The 17507-nt window shown below is 35.0% G+C and overlaps 1 protein-coding gene across 1 annotated transcript in view; it reads left to right on the top strand.

Moving 5' to 3' along the window:
* LOC148271876 (uncharacterized) overlaps positions 1–9895 on the top strand; it is a 28013-nt gene extending 18118 nt beyond the window's left edge. The window contains 5 exon segments of the mRNA XM_088240809.1: positions 953–1322; positions 2278–2995; positions 5503–5663; positions 6614–6715; positions 8788–9895. Coding sequence (XP_088096935.1) covers positions 953–1322; positions 2278–2995; positions 5503–5663; positions 6614–6715; positions 8788–8939 — 1503 coding nt within the window. The 3' untranslated portion in view covers positions 8940–9895.
* Positions 9896–17507: the final 7612 nt, after the last annotated feature.

Here is a 17507-nt window from a genome sequence, read left to right as displayed (position 1 = left end):
TTCAGTCGTTGGTGACATGTTGCGTTTCTGAGTTGGTAGGCCTTGCACCAGGAGTTGCAAGTGCCCATGACCTTTACCATTTTGTTTTACTCTCAGTGTTATTTTTAAATTTGGAAAAAAAGGAAAATTATATTAACATCTAATATAACATAGAGTTTAAGTCTGTTGATGCATTAAAAATATTATACACGACCCTAGTAAGAAGCCAGTTAGAATATGGGTCCTCATTATGTTACCCATACAAACAGTGTGGAGAAGGTCCAACACAAGTTATTAAGATTTATGAATTTCAAATTAAACATCTCAATTGAAGAGCTTAACTATAAATGTTTAATGTAGCAGTTAAAATTAATATGTATTAGTGATAGAAGGGAAATTTCAGATTTAGTGCTGCTTTTAAGTTATTAAATAATGTTCTTGACAGCCCCGAACTTTTAAATTGTATGAATGATTATGTGAGACAGCGTGGGATGAGACAAAATACTTCTTTTGCGGTTGATTTGCATAGTTCAAACTATGCCAAATACTGACCTATTCCACGTCTCCACATGTTAGCGAACAAACATGGAAACTTTGATTTATTTCATTTATCTTTATACAAATCACTTCTTTTCTAAATTATAAAAATGTACTAAGTGTTTTACTTGTTTTACTGTTTATGCTATGATACATCGCCTCTGTTACTTCAATACTTTTTATATTTAAACCCTTTATTTATTGTTAATTTGCTGCATACCTATGTTATAATTACTTATTTAATTATTCTTTATTATTTCCTTATTTTCTGCTGATTTTATTTTATTTTATGTATCTATATTTTCTATACTTGTGTTCAGGTGTTTTGTTTCATTATATTTGTTTTCCAATATTATTTTAAACTTTGTCAAAGACGTAGGCCGTTGAAATAAATAAATAAATACTTTAATATTAGTTTTTTCGTACATTTTTTTAGAAACATGAAGAATTAATGGGAATAAGTCAGGGCGATGATTGCCCCTCGGAACGTTCCCACAAATATATGGAGGATACCAACAAGATGAATGACTCCATGAAAATCTCCCAGATATCTGAGATGAGCATATCCCAAGTCAGCGTGACGGGACCCATGGCCGGCTCCATGGCGGGATCCATTACAGGCCCTATGGCGGGATCCATGACGGGATCCATGATGGGTTCCATGTCGGGATCCATGATGGGTTCCATGTCGGGCCCTATGACGGCCTCCATCTACCAACCGAGGAGCAGCCTGAAGAAACCAACCATTAAAAAGTACTCCAATGCTGTCGGCTTCAATGGAGTCAAGCACGACACTGAATATCCTGGTAATGTCATTCACCATATTCAAAATATATTAAGCCATGTCCGCTCCCTATTTGGAGCACATGGTGTCCACAAATATCCTCCAGGCATCGCAGGTCAACTGGCCAGCACCTGTGCACCCTCCCAAGTCAGGTTTGCGTCGGGATATCGTGAACCTGTTGCCTTGTTAAGTAGGCAAGCCTCTCAGGAGGAATCCGCAATATATGGCCCGGCCAACCTTATCGCCTTCGCTTGATGACAGTTGTCACTGGAGATTGCTGCGTCCATTCTCTTATGACTTAATTTCTTACAAGGTCAAACTACCGCACACCCCAGATTGTTCAAAGACATCTATTCTCAATACTTACTATTTTTCTGTTTTGGGCCCTAGTGAGGTGCCACAATTTGCATCCGTAGAGGAGAATAGGGGTTTGGTTTTCACTAAGTAAATATCCGATCTCCAGACAGCCTTCATACTGTTGAATGTGGTGCCTGTTATTCCTAACTGCACTCTCAGTTGCTATTTTCCTTAACATGTACTCCCAGGTATTTGAAACTCTCGACCCTTTCAATGACTTGGTTCTATAGCCAAGGGATTTTGGGTATCAAGGCACGAAGCGTGTTACACAGTACATGGGTTTTTGCAATATTAATTTTTATACAAATCCAGAGTACCTATTTAGCCTAATTTCAGTGACTTGAAGACCCCTAACTGAATCGTCAATTATAACCGCATCATTGGTGGCAGAAAACTATAATCAAAAATGGCGGCTAACTTCCCCGGAGCCAAATATTTAAAATTAAAGAACTTAAAACCTATATGAGAATTTGTGAAGAGAGAGTTATTAAACATGTTGACATTTTTATTAACTTTGTCATATTTGTGGTATTCTACATCTCTTCCTTGAAAATTAATGTTTTATTCCGCAATTTTTAAAAGCTGTTACTTTTACTTCTTTGCCGCTATTTATTTCATAGGTTACAACAAGTTGAGGCTGGACAGTGCAGTGAGTCCGAAACACCAGCCAAAAGTCAACAGAACTCCGCAAAATCCCCGAAACTACGTCCTTGAGAAGAACTGGCAAAACAGCATCATGCAGAATGGGAATTACTGCCCCCAGGCGGAGAGCGCAAACAAAATGGCGACCAACGTACAAGAAATCAAATACAAGCAAAACCAAAATAAAGACCAACCGAGAAACTCGCACAAAAATAGCGCTAGACTCAACCAAAACAATGTAACCGACAAAAATTTTAATGGATCCGTCACAAATCTAACAAACGGTCATGCGAATAATTATCACTCTAGCAAAATCGTCGCGAGGAATTTGCACTCGAGTATCGTTTTCGATAATCAGACTTGCTGCAGCGACAGCGAAAACGTAGTCGTCGAAAATGGCGTCAAACGAATGCAAATCTCCGATCGCGATTCTGATATAATGGGCAGCGCAACGAGCATCCACAACAAGGGCGTCTGCAGTCCCGTCGGAAGTCTCAAGCGGAATAAAAACTCCAGAAACGTGATTTACAGAAGCAAGTCCGGGCCGAACGTGTCGACTTGTTATATCGATGATAACTTTGACAGTTTTGACGATAGCCAGATGGAGATAGAGACGTACGAGTATGGGAAGGATGGTGGAGAAAGTCAGGGTGGGGATGGCCGCAGTGGAGCGAGCACGCCTAAAGTGTCCGAAAGGTAATTAAAAAAAATATTTCAATCAAACAAAAATGTGATTTTTCTTAACTAATTAGTTTCGTAAACTCATTTGTATCGTATGAGAGGGAACAAGAGCAAAATATGGTTTCGATTGCGTTAGAATGAGATGGATATATGACGAACGAATGAACTTGCGAAACAAAATTGTGACAGAATAAGCCTGCAGAACCTCTATGTGGCTTTATAATATTATATATTAAAACATTAAAAACAACTTGTCAAAATACATTTCTTTAAATAAAAAATTTTTTTTAACCACAACATTATAATAATCTTTATATATATATAATTCTTCTGTACGTGTGATGTCACTGAATTCCTCCTGTTTAGGAGCCGTTTGGCTTAACCGATCTACGTGCGGTTTTCAGAGAAATATAGATCTTTGCGCTGTGCGTGTTCGTAGATATAAAAATCTTCAATCTAATGTGTAAAAAAGAAGTTAGATCGATGAATAAAACATTTATGCTCCTTAGAGCAAGGAGTCTAAGGAGCATAAATGTTTTATTCATCGATCTACCAGCGTTGCATTCGAGGAGAATGCATTTGCAAAAAAAAAGATGTTTTATTATGTATAAAAAAAGTTTGTTTTTGAATGTTTACAAACAGCATTTGTTTGTTGTGGATCTCAATCAGATTCTTTCCTTAAATTCCTTATTATTTCTATTTATTTTTACTGGATTTTTGGTAATACTAAAATAATATTAAATTCAATACATTTTAAAAATCGTATTCCTACATAAGTACTAAGTAACTTTTTACTAAGCTCTTTATTGTACCATTTTTAATACAATTTACAAGTTTTAAGCAAATATATTATTTTCATACTTACGCACCCATACAAACGCACCCTCTCCCTCTTTCATTCCCACACGCACATGTATCCTCTCCCTCATTCATTCACGCATACACACATTCACATACACATGAATACAAATGTCACACAAATAAAATTACTAAACTTCTTTTCTTATATATTATGTGTCATTATATTTACAGTGGATTTTTTTAATTGGCTTTAGTATTGTTAAGATTTTTCTAATTATTTTGTTTATGTAATAGCTGTAAAAATCCCAAATAAAATGAAATAAATAAATAAATAAGTACATCCCTCTGTTGGTGAGAAGACCGGAGTATGACGTTTGCAAAAAGAATGCCATATTTGAAAATATGTTTAGTTTTGGAATTCAACCATAAACAAGTACCTACTTAAATTTAATATTTGAATATTAACAATTTTTAGTTTTGGAATTTAATCACAAACAAGTACCTAGGTACCTATTTATCAATAAAAAGTATTTTTCCAAGGCAAGCCAACGTTCGGGCAGGACAACGTCTGTCGGGTCAGCTAGTTATTTAATATATTTTCTTCATTTCACTAACTCATAGCTTGCATTGTCCAGATTATAAACAAGCAAAAGTCACTTAACCAAATTTTAGCAACCTTGCCTCATCAAAACCCTTACAGATATTTTTTAATGCATAAATAGGAAAAGTTACCGATGGAATTTATTAAAAAGACATGAACAAATTATGTTGTGTGCATAAAATCTCCAAAACACAAATATCTGATTTTTTCTTGGGGTCCAAACTTACAAATTGCGATTTTTCAAAATGATGTTTTTTTGGTTAGTGGCTTTTGCCTGAACGGCGAGGATGTATACCAACGAGGTACCGTTGACAAACATTTAATTTGATTGAGTAAGCATTGTGTTATTTAAAAACAAAAACAATAAAATTGACTTAAAGCTTTGCTTAAAATTAACAAATTACAACAGGGATGGAAAATACCTTAAATAAGGGAATGTGGAAGTCTAGGCATTTACAGGGCTTATGACCTGTCATTGGCTGGTTTAAGTGGCCACTTTACACACTGTAACATTCACCATTTTGCCTATGTTAGAACATCTATATTTCTTCAATTCTTCCATTTGTTGATTTTAGTGAAGTTAAAGAGCTGAAACCTTTATTGTTGTGAAGAGATTCATCTGACTGAATTATTTCACATACTAGGCAACGCCTGAAAACAATTTTTCAATTTTTTAACTTCTTCTTGGACCAGTTGGTTTCATTACAATATTTGAGTTTGTCAAAATGTTCGTAGGCAAAAGACTGGATTTTACCCCCTCGGGAAACTTAAGATTAACAAACTACAACAGGGATGGAGTTCTAACATAGGCAAAATGGTGAATGTTACACTGTGTGCAAAGTGGCCACTTAAACTAGCCAATGACAGGTCATAAGCCCTGTAAATGCCTAGACTTCCATATTCCCTTATTTAAGGTATTCTCCATCCCTGTTGTAATTTGTTAATCTTTGCTTAAAACTTTTTGTTGAATTACTCTAAATGTAAACAAAATCACGTAACCCTTTTATGCGGCCATAATTCAATAGTAGAATGAAATAAAATCAAAATGGAACAAACTTTCTTTTAATGCCGCTGTCTTTAAAAGAGGGTCTTCCATTAGTTATACATAATTGTTATACAGGGGTGGAGACTCGGACAGGGACAGCTCGTGTCCCTTCTGCCTGTGCCCCGTACCCCTGGGGGCCTTGGACGCGCACTACTGGCGCAACTGCCCCCTTCTGGGGCGTTGCCCATCGTGCCGAGCCCCCCTTCAGCTGAAGGACCTCAACTCTCACTTGATCGGTAAGTTCATCTGTCTTATGCTTCAAATACTAGTCCAGAAAGAGTGAAAAATTACCCTTTTAAGTGATACGACACTGCAAGCCCAACTTATATTATTTCTATTCTTTTAAGGAGTGCAGGAAATATGGATGTTTAAACATGGGCAGAACGGTGAATTTTACACAATGTGTAAAGTATGATATCATACATGGTCAATATAGTGCAGACAATTGGTAAAATAAACCAAAGTAGGGAACAAAATGCCGAACATTCTTCTAGTGGAACGGAAGGCCCGTTGACTGCTGCAAACAGGCCGGCTTCTCCTGAAGAGTTTTAAGTGGTTTCCTCTCCACATGTGCAAATGTTGAGAAGTTCCTGATTAGCCCACTCTAGAATATCCTTCCTGATCATAACAACTTCGCTAAAATTTAAAGTAATAACTGCAGAAAATATTTTTAAAAATATATATAAACTTTGTATATTATAAGCAAGGTAAAAAATAATGCAACTCCCATATAAAAAAATGTGTAAAGTGGCCACTTAAACCAGCCAATGGCGGGTCATAAGCCCTGTAAATGTTTGGACATTCCATATTCCCTTCTCAAAAATGTTTTCCCTCTCTTTTGCAACAAATTTCGGAACCAAGTTGGGATAGAGTAGGGTCCGAACCTCGGACCCCTGGAGTACCTCTTTTCAGCGCAAAGATGCTAAGGCTACCAGATTACAGAGAGCTCCTTCGGGCAGCTTTTCTTGTTCGGCAACAAGCTTTTTTTCCGTGCATGCGGGCACTGCCATGGAGACTTATGTCCTCAGGTGCGGTACGTGGTGGCCGAGCTGTCTGACCAAATATCCGGCCTAATTTTACTATCAGACTGGATATCGGAAAGTCACCGGATATATGTTTCATCTGTAATAAAAACACTAATATATTTATATTTTTAACACTGATTAAATTGGTTTCGTTTTTGTAGGAGATTGTCCTCACAGTTCAGAGTATCGCCTGTGCGAGAGATGTACGGAGCCCGTTACTGTGGAGAACTATCAGAGGCACAAAGCGGATAATGACTGCATTGGTGAGTCAATGTCTGATTATATTTTACTCCCCCAATAAATAAAGCTAACCCCTCTAAACAATGGACAGGTATTCTTTTTATAAATGATAATTTCTCAAAACCATTATCTTTTACCCTACCATCAAATCAAACATAAAACCAGAATTTATTTATTCATATTTTTTCTATTATAAACTATGATTAATAATAAAAAATAATGTGACCTCACTTACCCGTGCCGAGAACACTTAACAATATACTTTTTAAAAATATTTTTATATTTGAGAATAAACAAAGAAGACTTAATAAAAAGAGAAAATTAACAAAATGTTCAGACAGTTTAAAACACTATGTATTTATGTTTATATACATACAAGACGACGACATAATATTAGTCAAAAATGCTGACATACATAAATATAACACCAGACAACAAAAACACTATCATATTGAAAAAGCAAAGACAAACACAGGACAGTCAAAAATACTACATAATGGACTTAAACACTACAACGACCTACCTTACTACTTGAAAACTTTTAATGGAGACAAATTTAAAATCAATCTGAAAAAGCACATGATGACTGAACTAACTAGACTAGACGAGACATAAAATGACTAGACAATATTAAATTTCTAATGTAACCCTAACGGGTTTTTTAAAATTGTAAATAAATAAAAAAAAATAAAAAAATAATTTATGTACATCAATATTATTTACATTTCAAAACGCACAATGTGTTTAGTAAATAATAGCATTTATCAATGTTTTTCCTGACCAATTACCTTTCTTTCCCATCCTTCCCTTGACCATCCCTATGGTACCTACCTAACATCAAGAAAGAAGAAATTCTAAATTAGAAGATTCGGATTTAGAACAAAAACAAAACAACATTTTTCACTTCACATAAAATTGCATAAAAGGTGCTTGATTTCGTTACAATTCATGGTGCATTTCATCATCCAGTAATTAAGATTGCAAAACATTCACATCATTTCAAAGGTAGGTATCCATTCCATGTTCCTATCCTTTCTTCAAATATTTTCTTTTCACAAAACTGAATGAAATTTGTTTTTCATTTACAGTCCGCCTTTTAGTTGACACAATGAAAAAACAAATACATAACATAAGCTATACATTTGTGGAGCAGTTGATTCAGTATTGGTTTAGGCGAATGAGACCATCCATTTTACTTCTACCTAGCTCCACTATCCATTTTTTTATAGCCTTTTAAAAACTATTAAACTACCGTAGTAAGGGGCTACTTTGCTCCAAAATTGGCTGCTGCACATCGATATGGACGAGATTGTCAATCTTTTTCAAGTCCGAGACTAGCAAAAATTGACTAATCTGCTTTCCTTCCATACTTTTATTTACTTATTATATATCTTGAAATTTTGATGTTTTTTCATTATTTATTTTTGTATTATTTAATTTAGTACTTACTGTTATTTATAACTTTAATTTCTTACTCCATGAACCATATCTCAATCATAATTTCAATTATGTTTTTGTATTATTTTCTATTGATTTTAATGATTCTATTATTTTGTATAATGTATGTAACTAAATTGTCGGCCTCGTGATGTGTAGTGGTCAGCGCGTTTGCCTACCATGCAAGAGGTCTCGGGTTCGATTCCCGACATGGTTGATATGAAATATTTATTAAAAAGGTGTTTTTACACTAGAGTATTTCCTAGTCCCTGGACTGGTACCTGAAGCGTAAGACTGATCATCTTACCTTCATGTAACAAAAATGATCAAGATATACCGCGATTGGTGTACCAATGCAGTGTCCTATGCACCCTTAGGTGCGGAAAGGGAATGATGATGTAACTAAATTTGTATAATTTATATTTTAATATTTATATCTGATTATCTTTTGTTATATTCTTTGGAATGTTTTTATTTGTACTTTGTTTTTTCTGGATTGTTATTCTATTGCATCCCATGTTATTATAATTTAATTAATTTGACTATGTATTTTTTAATTAATTATTATGGCTTAACACGGGCACTACCTAAAAAGCCTTAATGAATATGTAAACTAGTGTAATTTTGAATGTATAAATAAATAAATATTACTTTTCAGAGACAAGTGAAGAGTTTTGGAAGTGTCCGCTGTGCTGTGCCAACGTTCCCGCTGATGAGGAGAGCTGGAGACAACACCTGGCTGAGAACATCAACGGATCCTGCACCCTGAACCCGAGGAACTCTGCCAGCAAGCACAGTGTCAAGGGCTGATCATGATTCATTAGCTTGTTTTAAAAATCTAATTAATTGAGTGGAAAATACTCGTCCTGAATTCTGATTCAATTTCATGTGCTCATTTTATATTCTGTATATTGTCCGCCTTGTGGTCAAATGGTCAGCCCGTTTGCCTGCCACCCAGAGGTCTCAGGGTCAATTCCCGACATGTTCGACATCAAATGTTTATTTGAAGTGTTATTACACTAGAATATTTCATATTCCCAGGACTGGCGTGCACCTGAAGTGTAAGACTGATCATCTTACATTCATGTAATAAAAAAACGACCAAGACGCGCTGCGGTCGGTATACCAATGCAGTGCCCTTTGCACCACGAGGTGCGGAAAGGTAATAATGAATGAATGGTTGGAGGAATTATCAGAAAAATGTATTTTAGAAATTATTTGACATTCATTTGAATGGACACTGGGGTCTCAAACTGATAATAAATCTACAAAGTCCATGAAACATGTTATTATCTTATAATTTATAATGAATGTTTGTTTGATCAAATAAGCTCAATTTTAGTTATTAATTTTTAAAACATGCTTTAAATATCCTGAAAAATATGACAGATATTTTCTTCAAAACAAACGACCCAGCCTTCACTCTATCATTGGTTGATTTAAAAGAACTTGCGAGGTCATTTAACATTCACACTAAACTTCCTCATTGCCAGGCTGAAAACAAGCTTTTCTATGTCATCATCATCATCATAAGCTCGACAGCCTCGGGTGGGCCTTGGCTGAATCCAGGAGTCTCCTCCTCTCTTGCCGGTCTGCTGCCCTTCCTCTCCAGTTCCTCACTTCCAACATTGTCATATCTGCGCTGATGCAGTCCATCCATCGCATTTTGGGCCTTCCTGGTCTTCGTAGTCCTTCTGGCACAGAGCGAGTTAGGCGTTTTATGTGGTTTTCCATGTAATGCCGACTACCAAATAAAACAGAAAAAACTAGAGATACATTGAAGGATACCATTAAAAAAACAAGCTCTCCTTCATTTTGCAATTACCCGAGTAGTGAATCGGAATGAAAAATTTACATAGACCTGCGAACCCAACTTACTAATAAACTGAATGATCGATTTTTGGATTATGTATATAATTACAGAAATCAACTTATAAAAATGTTTTCCAAGGAAATATGTTGATGAAATACAAGTGTGTATTAACGTTCGCAGTTATGCCATCAAAACCGTGTCTCTCATTTAGGAAATGACAGTCCAAAAGACATTGGTAGTGAAATGAGGGCTGTAGCCTACATGAAACCGAAGTATTTATATGGTAGAAGGAGATATTCTTCTTCCAAGTCGGTCCCTCAATGCTGAGGATCGTGATCACCATGAACACTTCTGATTAGTCTGTTCCACTCCAGTCTGCCCTCAGCCCGACGAACTGACTCATCAAATTTTAGCCCCGTAGCCACCTTTATTTGGTCAGTCCATCTATATGGGATTCTACCCCGGCTTCTCCAACCTTCAACTCGGTCAGACATTATCGCCTTTTCTAGATTGTCTGGCTCACGTCTAGCAATATGTCCAAAGAAAGACAACATCCTTCTCAAACACACCACTGATAGACGAGTTGTAATATGGAGCTCTTCCAGTATCGATGCATTCGTCCTTCTGGCTGTCCAAGGCACACGCAGCAGCCTTCTTCAAAACCACATCTCGAATGCATCGATCCTCTTCCTCTCGTATGCACGCATTTTCCACGTTTCAGATATTATGTCCCTATAAACAGTCAGCAACAAAAATGTCCCAGTATGTTAGTCAAATAAGATTTACTTTGAACCGTCAACTACGGTCCAATCAATCGGAAGTAGGTATTACAAAAAATAATTAATTTATGATGCGTGTTCGTACGAATGAATCATATGATAAAAAAGTGTTTGCAAACGTGTTAAATGAGTTGCACACAAGAAGTTTTTAAGATGGGTCTTAACTTACTAGTCTTACCACTTAAAAATTATAAACATTCTGGAAAAATATATATTAAGTATTTTGTTTTATTAATTTTAACAAATAATAATTATTGTGTATCTGTTCGCTGATATGATTTATATGTTATGTTTGTGATTATAATTATTCAATGATCTCATGAAAATGTCAATTTGTAAAAGTTATGTATTATGATAAAAATGTCTACTTCGTTTTATAGCCGTCCTAAAAAGTCCATTGAACATTTAATTAAGCGAGAATTTCTTTTAAAGAATGTGATTTTATTTATTTACAGTGTTATACATAAATTAATCTGCATGTTTTAATAGTATGTTTGATAGAAAAAAGAATTCCCCTAAAACAGACGTCTTTCTATGCCTGTGTGAGAGCCCGCTTTAAGCAGAGTTCACACGAGGACGATACAATAGACAAGACAGTAGGGCAATACAACAATTCGATAATGGTTTTAATGCGGAATGCTGCAAAAATGGATACACGACGCCACACACGGTTGTGGGGGTAAGTGGAGAAAGCCTGTCCGTGTATCTCTAAGACATTGTCGCGGTCTGTTATTCTGTTCTCCAAATTTCTATTCGCACTATGACAAAAGGTCTGAAGCTGGGACAAGACAGTATTGTCCTGTCTTCACGTGAGCTACACAATAAACTCATATTATTTTTGTAAAATAATTACGTAAATCTAAAAAATTCAAGAGTATGTAATTTTTTACTCTCCTTCGTAAATTAACTTGAGGACCCTAGTATTAAAGTCGGACAGTCGCCATTTTTTCAAAATGGCTTTTTGAAAAAATATATCAATGGATATTGCGCGAAGCTTCTATTGTAGAGGCTTGTCAGCAGGTGGGAAAGAGGGGATCTGGAAGAATCTTATGAAGACACCACAACACTATAATTGAGAAAAAATCTTTTTTTTTTTTTTCTTACAACTGGCGGGCACCTAACTCGCTACGCCAATTTCACAGTTAGCTGTCTAAGCAACTGTGACTTGTCTCCTACCAAAAAAAATATTTTCTTAGTAAAACACTAAAGATACACATCAAAAATGGCCATTTGGAGAAAAAATTTACGCAGGTAATATCAAAAACTCAGCATTTTTCCATCAAAAGTGGACATTCCATACATTGTAGGCCCTAAAATCTAATGGCAGCCGTTATTTTGTCATCTTTTGACAGTTCAAAATCAACTGCCGGAGTTAGAACTGTCTTCGTCATTTTAAAAATTTAGAGTGTGTTACTATGTAGTAAAAGTACATATATTTTTTTAATGTATTTATTTATGACAAAATGCATAGTTTTACTTTACATATTAAAATACGTATTACATTACATATTTTATTTGTACAAAATATTCCCAATCGGCAAAAGTGCTGGTATGAGGGGATATAATATATTATGACACAATTAAAAATTTATAAAATAACATCACTTGTCACATGGGCTGTAAAAACAGTAAAAAAAGTGTATTTCTATGCACTAAACTTAAACCCCCTATATCATTGTTTTATGAATCTTAACCAAAGTAAATATCCTTTCAAAAACGGACAGACATTTTTAAATTGTGTTTTTTTATTTAAAGACTATTTATCTCAGATATTCAAAGTGTGCAAAATTAATCTCTACCTATTGATTTTATGAAGGTATAAAAATATATTTAATATTGGTTTCTTGTATATCTGAAACAAAAAATCATTTCTACTAATAATGATGAAAATGGCTATTGTTCCACATTGATACAAGGTCCTCACATATTCACACACAATTGAACAATAATTGCTCTTGTCTCGGTCGATCTTGTTCCCACTCATACATTCCCGTGTGTATGCAAGAAATTTTTCAAGCTAAGCTTTATTTTATAAGCAGTATCATATTACATTGTCTATAGAACTTAGATTTACTCATAAGTAGCCGTCCACAACATGTACGATTAATATTAACAAATGATTATCCCATTAAATATAAGCGCTGTCCATTTTTATAATACGCATACTAAAGCAGTCTGCTTCACTCTCCTATAAACATAACAAATGCATAATATTTATGTAATAATATATACTAAAAAATATTTAATAATTTTTTACGGAATAATGTACTCAAACCTTGTTTACAACCATATATTCGGAACGTGCCATTGAAATTTCTTTTATTGACGCTTTTTGTCTGGCAACCTTTCCTTACATTATGGCCAACCAAACAGAAAAGCCATAGATTTTGTATTTCGTCTATGGATTTTACCTGTCAGTTTACCTTACTGGTTTTAAATAAGGCTTGGGTACCTACGTTGTACAAGTTTTAAAAGGAAGTAAAACTTTTATATTTTTATCTTTCTACGGCTATTCTATAACTACCGTTAGTAATTTTGTAAAGATCAATATTTAAAAACACAGCAAAAGTTCTTAAATATCGAATTTTGTACCATGCTTGTTATTGAATACACTGGGGAAAAAAGTTTTTTTATAATTCATTTAAAAATGCCTAAAAGTAATACAGCGGAACCTCTATACTCCTCATTAATCTATTCTTGGGGCGTCTCGTAAATACAGAAACTTGGCCAATGTCTGTGCCGGCGGCGGGAGCAATGATGAACACGGAAAATACTAACGAAAAAATTGACAGCAAAATGTGATGATTATCAAATATTATAAATATAGAGGTTCCAATGCATTATGTTTCAGTTTTTAGACTTTCCCACACCCCTTGCATGTCCGTACTACTCATAGTAGGCAAAGAGAGGTATGCGGAAGACTCCGGATATCTCGAATGATGAAAATTATGTTGTACCAAATGGGTATGTCTATTGTCTCATGGTGATATTGAATAATCATTGTTATCATTTGAATACTTTTTAAAATTAAATTTAGACACCTACCAATATATTTTTTTCGTTAGCCTTGTTCTTTCCACTGCTGGATAAAGGCCTCTTCCAAACGTCTTCATTCCGTCTGCATGTTTCATCGTCTTTTTTGTGGCCATCCAACAACTCTTTTGCTTCTTATTCTCCTGCCTACTGCCATTTTAATTTTGACTCTGGTTCGGCACCTTATTTCTTCATTTCTAATTCTGTCTCTTAGACATACACCGGGCATCCGTCTTTCCATGGATTGTTGCGTGCATTCTAGTTTCGGGCTACTTTTCTGTGTCACAAACATGGTTTCTAGTCCATATGTCGTCACCGGCAAAATACACGATTAATAGATTTGTCTTTTTAAGCATACTGGAACTTGTTTATTTTCAAAAATATACTTTAGCTTGCTGAAAGCGGCCCAACTTAACCCTTTTCTTCTTGACAACTACGCTGTCTGGTTATCTTTTCCAAGTTTGACTTTGTGTCCTAGATGTGTATGTTGGACTCATAATCATTGTTTTATCAATATTAATTTCCTAACCGATCCTTTTTGAAGCCTCATGTAGTTCCGTAATCATTCCGCCTAGTTCATCTATGTCTTTACTGATGACCAACATGTCATCTGCGAATCTGAGGTGACTCATGTACATGCCATCGATCTTATCACCTACCACTATTCTTTATTTAATTTAACTTTTATTTAAACAGTATTGTGTGTCATTTTAAAGCATTTCTGGCAAATTTGGAAAAATGGCATTAGTAACCATTTCAAAGTGCAGCAATTTTTAACTAAAATTCCTTATTAGTTAATTTATGAATATTTGAAATAGTATCGGTAGTTTTAAAATACTGTTACCTTTAGAAATACTCGAAAAATATTCTTAGGTCAAATTCACATAACATAATATTTATTGAAGCAGAAAATATTTATAGAACTTTATTTAAAAATAATAACTTACTATTAATTCATTAAAAACATACCGTTTCGTACCTCTTTTTAACTGCTATAACTTTGTTTAACATATTTAATAGATTAATTTTCAGGGCCATGCCGCAAAAATTTCGAAGAATTTTTTTTATGATTAAATTGAAATTATTATCTCAATAATTTTTTTGGATGTTTGCATTTTTTTATTTTTTAAAATTTAGATTTTTTATTTATTTATACTTTTACAATGTTTGTATTCTTTTTTTTATACAGAATAATGTTCCCTCACTGGGGTGTCCCGTGCCGAGGGAAACATTTTACAAAATGTGAAACATGCCTAAAATTAGCTATTTAACAATAATAACAATTGAAAAAATGTTATTAAACCAATTAACCTAATTATAATTAACATAATAAACAATAAAAAACAAAAATATTCATAAAAAACACAACCAATTTATATAGACTAATTTTAAAAAAATCATAAACAGTGCATACATTTTACATATTTGGCTGGATCCACTCATCGATCTGTGCGCGATTATAAATGTATTTGACCAACGAAGCGATACACACTGGACGCAGACTCGAGAAGGGGCTAGGGAGGGGTAGGGGATTGTGGAAGGGATGCTAGAGGTCGACTGGCTTTACGTGGCAGTTGGATGCAGGCATGATCTCAGCATATTATTCACTTAATTAATAATTAACTTAACAATAGAATCACCATGTAAAGCGCCCTTGAGGTATTTTATTACGAAAATGGCGCCATATAAGTTATCCACAATAAATCAAATTAATTATAGAAGTAAATATAGAAATGACGCACAATGTTCCACCCCAAATGACTGCTTGCAACTAAGTTACAGGATGCGGGGAGCAGAGTGGTGGGGGGTGGTAGGGATCTAGTTGTATAATTAGTTAACTGCCACGTAAAGCTGAAGTCCGTTCACGGTCTAGTTCTGAAACACTGGGTATACACAAGTTAGATAAAAAAATACACGGAACAGTGTTTTTCCAATCCTTTTTAAGCACAGCCTTAAGTCGCGTCACCGATTCGGTCTTCATCTCGTCTATAGTTGTGAAACATCGCTGTTTCATAGTTCTCTTCATCTTTGGGTTGCAGGAAGAAATCGCAGGGGGCCAAGTCCGGTGAATACGATAGCCGGAGCGTCAGTGTGGTCCGGCTTTTCCTCAAAAAGTTGCAAACAAGCCGGAAGGCGTGAGCTGGCGTCCGACATTTTCGCTTTAGAATAATCTTCGTAATTCGCCGATCACACCAAAACGCGTCTTGCTAGATTTTTGACTCGATGGCTGCTTCCAGTAAAAATCCTGAAAAAGGATATCGAGCGGAGAAATGTCGCAGAAATTCGCCTACTAACTGCCCTTGAAGGCCCGGTTTGATTCTCCAGAAGGTTGACATTAAATATTTTTGAATTAACGTGGTTTTCGCTGTCTCTGTTTTCTTCATTTTCATCTTCATTCCCTTCCGCACCTAATGGTGCATAGAGCACGCATTGGTACACCAATATTATTGGTGGCCTCCGTGGTGTAGTGGTCAAGACGCTTGACTCACGCACGGAAGGTTCCGGGTTCGATTCCCGGTGAGAACACAAAAATTAAAAATGTGATTTTTCTCAAGCCTGGTTGTTCTGTAATGTAATTCACCACTGTAATTGGGCCTCCTGGCCTGTTGTGGTGCAAAAAAAAAAATTAAATGAAATTATAATATTCCATAGTCTCTGGACTGGCACCTGAAGCATAAGACTGATGATCTTACTCACTATTGTACACTATCAAACACATTTTAAATAAATATTTCATGTCAACTACGCCGTGAATCTAACCTAAGACCCCTTGCATGGTAGGAAAACACACCGACCACTACACCAAGAGGCCGACAAAGAGAAGCCAAGAACCCTCCTGTAACATGTGGTCGAAATACGCTGCATTTTATTTGACAATCCAGTGCCCTATGCATAAAGGTTTGATTGACATTCGCATGACGTTTCAATAAGCGACCTTTAACAAAAAAATGTTTTTTTATGAATTAATAGTAAATTATTGTACTAAATTCACATTAGGTAAAAATTTATTCTGTAGAATTCTGAATTAAACAAATAATCATTATAGAATTATCTATCTACCTAGTCATAGAGAGTTGCCAAAGTTAGACCCAATGAGAATAGCTTGAAGGTAATTTTCAATAATATTTGTTTGGTTTTTCTAAAATTGAGGACCGTTTTTTCAAAACACGACATTTGCTTGAAACGTAATTTTTTAGGAGAGGGTTTTTTGTGATTCGCGTCAAATCGTATCAATCTTTGTTTTAAAAATTACATCCTACAACTAAGCCAGAAGGTAATCTATTTTATAATTTATATATACCATATTTTGCCGACGTTAGACACACCCCATTTTTTTATTGAATTTTCAGAGTAAAAAGTGCCTCTTATGGTCCTAAAAATACGGTAGTTTATAATTTTCTTTTATATATCATTTGCACCCAATATAAATGATTGAATAATAATACATAAAAACCTAATTTTTTAAGCCGGATTTTAGCATGTTTTTTCAGGTAATCAATGTGTCGATACTGGCTTTAAATTTTTTTTGAAAACCCAAACCGCCATATGGAGCGAATATCATGTTTCAAATAATCGATCCTCAATTGCCAATGACAATATTCCAGCCATTATTATTTAAGTTGAATGTGATCTATTCTAGTCATTTTAGCCGTTTATTATGTTAAAATACTCTTGCGAGGGACGTCACGATAAAAAATCCATTTGCTTATATAAAATGGTGTGTCGTAGTATTCAAAGCACTAAAATTGTGAT

This window comes from Micrasema longulum, unplaced genomic scaffold, assembly GCF_059751315.1.
Source record: "Micrasema longulum isolate JH-2025_06_02 unplaced genomic scaffold, ASM5975131v1 h1tg002612l, whole genome shotgun sequence".
NCBI classification, from domain to species: Eukaryota; Metazoa; Arthropoda; class Insecta; order Trichoptera; family Brachycentridae; genus Micrasema; species Micrasema longulum.
The sequence above is the reverse complement of the archived record's forward strand: the minus strand, read 5'-3'. Positions and strand labels throughout refer to the sequence as shown.